This window comes from Nanorana parkeri, unplaced genomic scaffold, assembly GCF_000935625.1.
Source record: "Nanorana parkeri isolate BGI_ZX_2015 unplaced genomic scaffold, ASM93562v1 scaffold284, whole genome shotgun sequence".
Taxonomy (NCBI): domain Eukaryota; kingdom Metazoa; phylum Chordata; class Amphibia; order Anura; family Dicroglossidae; genus Nanorana; species Nanorana parkeri.
The window spans coordinates 740,740-750,901 of record NW_017306552.1 but is presented as its reverse complement, the minus strand read 5'-3'; the positions used below and the strand labels follow the sequence as shown (position 1 = coordinate 750,901).

Genomic DNA, 10,162 nt, shown 5'->3' with positions numbered 1-10,162 from the left:
GCAACTGTGGTGGGCCCCCCCAGGCTGAGCTCCCGGTAGTTCCGCCACTGGCTCTGCACACTTGAAGTGAATGTTTTCGCCTTTGGGTCAACATGGTAACCAGGCAACTAACCTTTTTAAAAGGAGATTATCGAAAGACTTCAAAAGTGTATCTAAACCCAAGAACAAAATTGTAATATATCGCAGCTTACCATTCCCTTACGTGTGGTGGCTGCATTTGTTTTTCATTTTCAGGCTAAGAACAGAAAATCCAGTGTCCTTGTAACTTCCTGTGAGCTGAACTAAAACCTCACACAATGTTATCAGCTTTCCCAGCTTAACTACAATGATAAATTCCACCATGTAATAGAGAGAAAAAGGTGTTTGTAGTCAAAATCATGATAGCAGCCTAGGGTGACAACGCTGCTCCTCCATAGATATAGTGCAGTGAGTGACAGGAAGTGTGTTACTGGCAGGATCACCAGGTAAAATTAAGGGGGAAAATTGCCTGATTATAGAAAACTGATGCAGCCGCCACATCTAAGGACTAGTAATCTGCAAGGTATTACCTTTTTGTTTTGAGGTTTAGATACAATTCAACATTGTTTTGCAATATAACATTATATTTGCAATATGTTTGCTGTATGTGTTTCCCTTAGAGAACCTTGCCCACGCTCGAGGAACAAATTCTAGTTAAACTCAGGGAAGCAGAAGACAACCTACATATGATTGGCAGAGGAGTCCCTGACACCGAAACGGAGAAACTGGCTTTGCTCGTAGAGGTAAGAGCAGCCTAACCTGTGTACTTGCATAGACGTGCATGTGAATGGCCCCCATCAATGATTGTTTTACCTTTCCTAACCCGTGACCTAAACTAACAGGAATCTTCAGCCACTCAGTAAGAAATCCTCTCCCTCCTGGCTGCGTCTGGCTGTTACAACTCTGTAGGTTTCTATGTTGCAGAGACAGACTTATAGAGGTCTGTTGGGTTCTACTGCACAGGCACAGCCAGAAAAAAAGATTTCAGATAATACAGCTAAAGATTCCTGGGGGTCTCGCTCAATCAAATCAAATAAGCATACATCGGAGGAATTTTGTTTAAGTCAAAAAGTAGGGCTCAAAGGGATAGCTGTACTTTCTATAAAAGACTTAGTCCAATTGTTTGCACTGTTCTGCTACCTGCAAATCATGACATTTGTATTTTCTCCATAGAAAATCAGACAGTTTTCTGAGGGAATAGGCCAAGCAACTGAAGGCGAGGAAGAGCTCACCAACGGGCATATGAAACTTTTCACTGACATCCGAAGACATTTTAACTCCTGGGAACAAATTCTAAAAAAATCAGTTGACAAATGTAAGCAGAGGTCAGAAAGACCCGATTAACACATGCGTGCTGCAAGATGATAGACAGCGTGATAGCAATTATGAATGGCAGATCTATATGTGAGACAAGAGGCGTAACTAGAACCTTCAGGGCCCGGTGCAAGAAACCATGAAGGGCCCCCCCACGCCATGGCACTGTGTGGTTAACAGGAAGGCTGCCGAGGTCCCCAGCCGGAGGAAACCGGCATTTATTTACAAAGTATTAGTTTGTAATGGTTAATTGTGACTGTTAATATTATGCCATTAATTGCAGTAAATGATGGCTGGCATATTATTAACGGTCACAATTAACGATTTAAAGTAAATACCTGGTCAATAAATGCCAGTTTCCTTGATAATACTGGTCTGTGCGCAAGTGCAGATGCTGAGGACGGCAAATTCGACTAGGTTGGCGTTCTCAACAGAACACCGGTATCTGCATTTAGTATCGGTGCATTTTCACGGGTATAAGTCTCCTGAAAATGCCCAGTATTGGCACTGGTGCATCCCTACTTTGGAGATTGTGTGGTACACTTTAGGGAAACCAGAACCTCAGAGACACCTAAAAAGAAGTGTTCTAGCGGCCACTTTTTGTTATATTTTGCCATATAAACGTCACAGCGACCACTTATGTCTCCCTATTGCATTTCTGGAGTTTTGTGGAATACAAGAAGGAAGAATCTGATTGGTTGTTGTAGGCAGCTGAGACCTTTTTCTATTCAGATGTGTTCATACATGAGGGCCAACATGCCTTGTGAGCCAGCAATATTTTTTTTTTCCCCCGTATAATTCTCTTTCTGTCCTTTGCTATTTCAGTCCCCCGGGAAATAAGAAATGATGTCCATGTCTATGAAACCAAACATCGAGGCCGGGAACTGACAGGATTCATCAGTTTCAGAACATTTGAACACATTGCAAAGAAGCAAATTCAGACTTTTGAACATCCGGCGATATTACAGCTGAATGAGGTCACAGGTGAGTGCAGAGCACCGTTCTTATTTTCGTGGTAGGTCTTACTTTCGGGGAAACACGGTAGTATCGCCATGTCAGGGGAACAGACAACCAGACAGCCACGCTTCTCCCCCAGACCCTTGCTGGGGAGAAACGCGTAAAGGAGCAGCGTGGCTTTCTGTTCCTCTGCCATGGCGATACTATGATCCCGGCTGTGTCCTTTTGACAAGGAACTACACGAACTTCAATATTGGGTCCAAGCCATCGGCAATCTCCTTGCAATTTGTTCATCAAATGGACTTTTGATATGCAGTCTCCGCTCAAGAGAGATAAGTACATCTAATCTCTGTAAGAAAACTTGGTGAATGAATCCATATGAATGTTTGGATACTTGTGGATGTATCAAGTTGAATTAGAACTACATGATACAGCAACCGAACCTATGGTGTCCTAATATACATGGAGTTGATATGGTTGCTGGACTCCATGAACACGGGCTCACTATACATTATGAGATTTCTATGATTCCTATTTATGAGGTTTTGTAACAAGTATTATTCACTCATGATATATTAGAACAGCTATAACGAATTGATTCATAGCTGGGGCTATAGAACTATAGTTGGGCATCATTCCTACACTTTATACAGAGCAATGGTGAGGGTAGAAGGGATAGATTTTATCTGTTTTTAAATGTTTGTTATTATTATTATTATGTGGTGCAATTAATTAGGTTACAATAAAAACATTGTTTATTAGTGTTTTTGGACTTGGTTATCCTATATTGGGATTTCTCTATGGGGAAAATGTGCTATTTGAGATTTAGATAAGAGAGACCCATATTGGTTTATATGTTGATTGATGGTCTATGTAGCTGTCCTCTCTCCCCTGTTTATAATACGACTGCAGTTTTTTCACTGATTAATGGCTGAATGGTGAAGTATGTTCACTTGGGGCCACCAGCCCAATAGAACTCATTATTACTGGCCCAGGAGGCAAATGCTCCCCTGCCCCCCAGCTCAGGGCCTCCCCTGGCTGGTGACCAAGCAGTTTTGCTTTACAGTTTTTACTGCTTTTCCCCGAAAATAAGACCTACCCCGAAAATAAGACCTAGTACTATTTTTGGGAATTGCTAAAATATAAGACCTACCCCGAAAATAAGAACGAGTTGTGACCATTCCCAGGGCCGGTGGTGGCATAAGGGGGAACTTGAAGAGCCGCGGGAGAGAATCAGCGGTGCCAACGAAGGAAGCGCTAGAGGAAGCGAGGCGGGATTGTAGGGAGCAGAGCCACATAAGCCGATGCTTCCTCTATAGCGCCGGCTCCAGTCACAGGCGGAGTGATACCAAATGCACTCGATAGTGAAAGCGCGCTTTGCTCATTCTGGCCAGCGATTGGTTAGCAAATTGCTCTTGGAAAGGTACGGCACCCATGATTGCCCTGATCACCGTATTTTTGTACATGAATACATGTAGACTGTTGTACATGAATAAGTGTGGATTGTTATACACTAAAAAAAAAATAAGACCTTGTGTGTTTTTTTGAGCCCAAAAAAATATAAGACAGTGTCTTATTTTCAGGGAAACTCGGTAGTAACATAGTAAGTAAGGTTGAATAAAAACACAGGTCCATCTAGTTGCAGTAGAGAAAAGCGAGGTTATCAGCCAGACTCTTCTGCTTGGCAAGAGACCACAAGGCCAGAATGACAAATCCTGCAGATGACATAGTTCACATACAGTTGACACATTTTAGCTGCTTGCCTGGTGTTCAAAAACAATGCTAATTTTGTACGTATCCATTGCCCTAGAGCTTGTCCGATCATCCTTTAATAATGTCGCTTCGAGGAACTTCTTGCAACATCAAAATCTCTACAGAAGTGCCAAGGTAAGACTGATCACCAACCCACGAATGCAAATTTTTACATAATCGTTACCCACTAGTCCCCTTGCACTGATGTCATGGACTGCAGGCTCTATTCTGGATCCCGAGAGGACCCCAGTGATGTACAGCCAATAGAAAGTGTCCACGTCATGCAGCCAGTGGTGTGGACACCTGAAGAAGGACCCCAACTCTAGTAAACAGGAAAGAGTCAGGACAGGATTGTCATGTGACCATGGGTTTAAAATTGCTTTAAAATGTACCTATGCAGTGGGGTTTTAATTCATGAGTTGGATGAGGAATAAGGTGAAATACTTTCCCTACTCTCCACTCCTGCAGACTCCCTTCATGCTGCAGGACGGGTCCCCTAATAGGTAATGTTTTCAGCAGGCAGGAGTTGGGCTTTGAGCTGACCAGAGTTAAAATACTAAAATCTGTAAGACTTTACCTATCTGTTTTACTTTCCGAAGGGTAAACTTGAACATATCTGTAGTGTGCAGCAGAAAAAGGCAGAAGAGGCAATCAAGACTCAGTTCCAAATGGAGAAAATCATTTATTGTCAGGACGCACTTTATGGCAAATCGCTGAAGGAGACCAGAGACGAGGCCGAAGAGGAAGAGAAGGAGAAGAACAAGCGTGTTGGTTTTAAACAAGAAGCCAGCCAGTTGCAGTTATCAGTTGAAGAAATGTCTTGCCACATTCAGGCATACTTCACGGTGAGTCCCCCAGGCCTGCTATATAACGTAGATGTAAACCCAATCACTAAAATCTCATCAAATATTTATTATTTCATTTTCACTATTTTAAAATGTGCACCTTTCATGCAAACAATACCGGGGGATCCTGGCATGACGGTCCTAGTTCAGGCACTTCCTGTTAGAGGGTGACATCACTGTCCTTGTCTCCCAGTTGTGCTCCTGTGTTGTCACGCTGTCACATGGGCTTCCAATGAGACTACAAATGGCCATTTCTACACACATGACAGAGGCATGGTCTACCATTGTCACCATCAGGAAACTCACTCTGAGAAATGACGGGCAGCCATTGCTGGAGTGCATGTAGGCAGAAAGTGGCTGGGAAGAGACTGCATGAGAACAGCAGCACAAAGATGTAACAAAAGAGAAAAACAAGATGAAATCTATTTTATTTGACAAAGATTGGCAATAGTTTATGATGCACAGTGCTTTAGCAAACCAAATGCCATTCGGTTAGGGTTTACATCTACTTTAAAGTTGAACTCCAGGTTAGCAGTTAGCCTGCAGTTAGTCTTTCCTTAGAAATGGTTTCATGTATTTGTATATGCAGTTAGTCTAAGCACCCGACTTTGTCTTCATATCAGCCTTCTACAAACTAGCATTCCAGAAAAATGCACACCACAGCGCTCAGCAGACTCCCAATGATATTCTCCACCAACAATCATTTGGAGGCTGTCGTCATCAAAAGGCCACTGGGAAGTTTTCCTCACAAAACATGCAAAACAGACAGCACCTTGTCCTCGTGTAATACCATACAGCTGAGGAAGGGGGTATATTCCTCGAAACGCGTCAGCTGGCAAGGCAGCTTTGTCTGGGGTCTGCCTTGTACCATTCATTCAGTGATTACCATGTGAGTAGTATTTTATGTCAGCTTATATGTTCATTAATTAATAAACGGTATTACACGAGGACAAGGCGCTGTCTGTTTTGCACGTTTTTTTTTTACAAACTAGCAGATGTAAGAAAGGGAGGGGCAGCACTAGGAGCCCCTTTGTTAGCACATGTGCACTAGGAGTCTTCAGAGAACAACAATGGAGATATAGTGAGTATTGAAACCAGAGCTAGTATAGAGCTGGGAAATTGATTTAGGATTGGACTTTCCATGAATTTATAGTACATACCGTAGATTTTTTTTTTATATGCATGGAATTCTGCTCCAATTTCTTGGCTGACTGAGCACCATTTTTTTCATCCGTCCTCTTTCTTCGTTTCTCTTAGGCTGCAACGGCTCGCCTTGCCAATCAAATCCCTCTGATTATTCAGCACTATATCCTGTATGAGATTGCCCATCAGCTTCAGGCTCAGATGATGCAACTGATCCAGGATAGAGAGAACTTAGATCTGCTGCTACAGGAGAAGCAAGGTCTGGGCAGAGAGAGGAAGAACATAAAGGACCGCATTCAACGTCTACACGCTGCTCAGCTAGAACTGTCCAGATTCCCCAACTGAAAGGAGATTCGTCATTATAAAGAGGACCACGGATTAGGATTGCATTAGAAAACCATATTCTATTTACATTTAGCGTGAGACACTGGTGTTTTGCTAGTGCTGCGCTGTCCACATACGGTCTGCAATCTGTGCAAATTGTATTCTGGAGCCGCCATAGCAATTACCCTCAGATGAGAAACAAGTCAAGAATAGGCATTTGTAAAAGTCTGAATCTCCACTATTGTATGATATAAAAGTGCAGCCTTTAGGGATAGCTGTGTGTGCTGATATTTAGTTGTATTCTCTTCCAGTCACAGCAGAATGGTAAGGCCCCCCACACAGGCTGACCTACCAGAGCTTGGTGTCAAAAACTAACCATGACTGCATATACTTTGTATAGACTGACAGCTTTTTCAGCGTCTGTTATCCTCACTAAGCTTAGACAGGAGATAACACATCAAAGACACAAAACATTTAAAAAATGGTGGCCGCAGGTTAAAGTCTTAAATAGTTCCATGAACAGGTATGCTACCTTGCTCATGAAGCATTAGTGAAAATCTGCCCCATTTGTGCCCTCCATCAGTACACTTTCCTTCCTTAATTCCGATTGGCATCCCCATTCCTGGTGAGCTCATCTTGCTTTTTGACTTCCAGGCCTCTGAGCTATGCATGCAGCACACAGATAAAGTAACTGTAGATTGTTTAGACTCTGTATGCCTCCATACAGCAGACCCATCATAACCAGGGCCAAGGGGGTTCTACTTCAAAAGATGACCTTGAGGTTAACAGAATCCTGTTATCCCAAAAAGCCATTCAAGTATATCTACAACCAAAAATTATAATTTTTTCATCTTGGATAGAGTAGGGAATGGTTAAAACCCCTGTGTGTGTCCCATTCACCCATTTCCTGTCACATAGACACAGAAAGTAAGAGGAAGTCTCTCCTAAGTGAGGTAACTCACCTTCTGGTTCTCACCCCAGTGGAAGATTTCCCCAAAATTCCTGTTCTGGTGACAACTAAAAATTTTGGATTCTCTCTTACTTTGTCTTGGTAACAGTGATCACCAGAACACATTGAGAGGGAGTCAAATCTGATGGGTTCTAATACTTCCCTGCTCTATCCAAAGCTATACAAAGTTTTGCCTTTAGATCTCTGCAATGAGGGCTGTGCCGACTGTCACAAAGCAGGACTACAAGAAAGAGTAAAAGTAAAAAATAAAAACAGCAACCCATAGACATGTAATCTGCACATTCCAGACATTCAGTTATACTCAGTAAGTACAGATGAACGGAAAAACACTATTAATTGGCAGACAGTGGAGGGAGAAAGAACCCTTGTGGGGTTTTTACTGCAATCTGTGACACCACTTCTTATTTGCAGATGGTACAGGAAGTGAAGAATCTCTCCTCTGGGGACACAATGTAGCTTTAACGATATCCGGACAGTTTGCAGTTACTTCATTTTGAATGCTTGTGGCTGCAAACTGTCCTAATGTCGGTAAGGTTGTCAGCAGATCTGCCTGACACTTATCTCCAGCCGTACGCTGCCAGGTTTTGGCTGGAGTTGGCCATTCATTCCTGAAGCATCATTTGATCAATTAGCCGGCGCCATATTGAACGTTTATGATGTTAGTTGCTTGTTCACAGTTTTATTGTATTTTTGTTTTACAAGCACACAATATTTTACCATCCAGTCTTGGTGGATATGTTATTCATTCGAATCACTTTCTTCTTTTACTAGAATGTTTGAAGATATGATTCTGTTTTTATACACTAACAGCAATCTTGGTTTATTTTTAACAAATTGAGTTTTAGTAAAATATTCACCAAAGATATGAATTACAAGCTGAAATATATTGTTTCTTTTACATTGTGTTGGTCTTCTCTTAACATATGTGTACGAGATTGTGTGAAATACTACACTTTAACCACATATGCATTACTGCATCACAGTGCCCTGCAAAGACTCAATGGGGCCCAACGCTTCTAAATGGGGAGCAGTGCAGAGGTGCCTCAACGTATGTTTCACTCTCTACTTCCATATAGCACTTAAAAGCATTTAGACCTCTAGGATATTGTTTTAAATTAGTTGGAGCTGGATACATCCACCACCCTCTGCCTCTAGGTTGCATCCTCTAGTGTTTGTCATATGTTTATTTAATATATAGTTTTAATTTTATTATCTTCATAGATGTATCTTGTTTTAAAATGACGTGTTTCATATGCCTACGTTCAGACTGTTATATTGTTTTTAGAAAATAAATATCAAACTAAAACTGTAAAGACAGCCTTGTACTTCTTTTACTCTGCACATTGGTCATGGGGTGACGACACATCATGGGACTAGCGAAAGATGGGCAGATGGGTTGATCTTCTTACCTGTTGTTTTTGGGAAGATAACTGCCTTTCTGTGGCCCTTAAGCTGCCCATACACCTTGCGATCATCGGACGAAACTTTTCGTCCGATGATCGAACCGTCGAGCGATTTTCGTACGGCGACCCCATCCTGCCCCGATTAACGCAAGGTTGGATCAGCGGTAATTAAAAGAAATCACCTGGACGAATTCCGGTAATCGACCACATGTATTTTTGTCTGCGTATGTGCAGTGTAAATCGTACAAATTTTGACGTACGGAAACGCCACCAACCTTGTGAAAATCGTACGATCGACCGAAGTTTTCTAACCTGCTGGTTAGTCAGAAGTCGATCAATTGTACAGTATTTGCGGTTGTACACTGACCATCAACCTTACGAATATCGGAATTAAAACACGATCACATACGAAAACCGGGCGATATTCGTAAGGTGTATGGGCAGCTTTAGAATGTAAAAATAACTGTAGTCAGTCAGAAATGTCACATGATTTAAAAGTAAGCAATTGAATGTTGCACAAAAGAATATACTATCGAGTGAACTGTTCCAAGTTTTTTTAGCACTCTATGATCTCTTCAGACTGCCCTAGGCTGAATGGTGGGGTTAGCGTAAATTAATGTTCCTTACCATTTATTTTGATTTCCTCAAAGATAGGACAAAGACCATGTGTGTCCTATCTAAAATGGTGTATCCAACCAATCTCTCTATGGCCATGCTGAGACCCCAGGCAGCACTCTGCATAGTAATGCATCTTAATCCCTCCAAAGAGAAGTGACACCTGGTTAAAGGACTGTGCCAAAAAAGTCAATTAGAGGGCAGCGAGGACTAGTCACCAGTACCTGTGGTATCCCTGGAGCAAGTCTTCTCCCCATTACTGACTCTCCATGCCTTGCTCTAAACTATTATCTCGGTGTGGAGGTGGCCGTTTTGGTAGAGCAGCAGGGCTTTACTTCCTCCTGTCAGTGCTTCCCATCTGATGACTGGTGGAGTAATATTCATGAAGAAAGAGTGTTGGAGCAAAGTTCAGGAATGAAGAATGCAGATGCACGGAGATCCTTGCACTACAGGTCCTCAGGTACAGGTGCCTCTCCAACAAGGCGAGCAGGGATCAGGCAGTTGTGGCATCATCAGATCTCACTCCAAATCTGTGGGGACTAGTAGAGGTAGCAGTCCCTTAGATGATCTCACACTACAGGAAGTGCATCATTTTGCAAAACAAAAATTGAAGGGTACTGCTGATATAAAATGTTTTCTATTGTAGTTGAAGCCCACTTTAAATGCAGTTTTCAGGTAGAAGTAATTTTATGGCTAGAGATTTTTAGCTTGGGTAAACATGGAGCCCCCCCAAAAAAGAGTTGGTATTGGAAGTATCCACAAATTTATCGGAACCAAAGTCTACACACACACACACACACACACACACACACACACATTAT

The 10,162-nt window shown here is 42.2% G+C and overlaps 1 protein-coding gene across 1 annotated transcript in view; it reads left to right on the top strand.

Moving 5' to 3' along the window:
- The window catches only part of LOC108787800 (interferon-induced GTP-binding protein Mx-like), a 29,420-nt gene extending 23,046 nt beyond the window's left edge, over nt 1-6,374 (top strand). Inside the window, exons 10-15 of the mRNA XM_018557445.1 lie at nt 639-761; nt 1,192-1,333; nt 2,158-2,316; nt 4,100-4,176; nt 4,641-4,886; nt 6,144-6,374. Coding sequence (XP_018412947.1) covers nt 639-761; nt 1,192-1,333; nt 2,158-2,316; nt 4,100-4,176; nt 4,641-4,886; nt 6,144-6,374 — 978 coding nt within the window. The remainder of the gene's footprint in view (nt 1-638; nt 762-1,191; nt 1,334-2,157; nt 2,317-4,099; nt 4,177-4,640; nt 4,887-6,143) is intronic.
- The last annotated feature ends 3,788 nt before the right edge of the window (nt 6,375-10,162 follow it).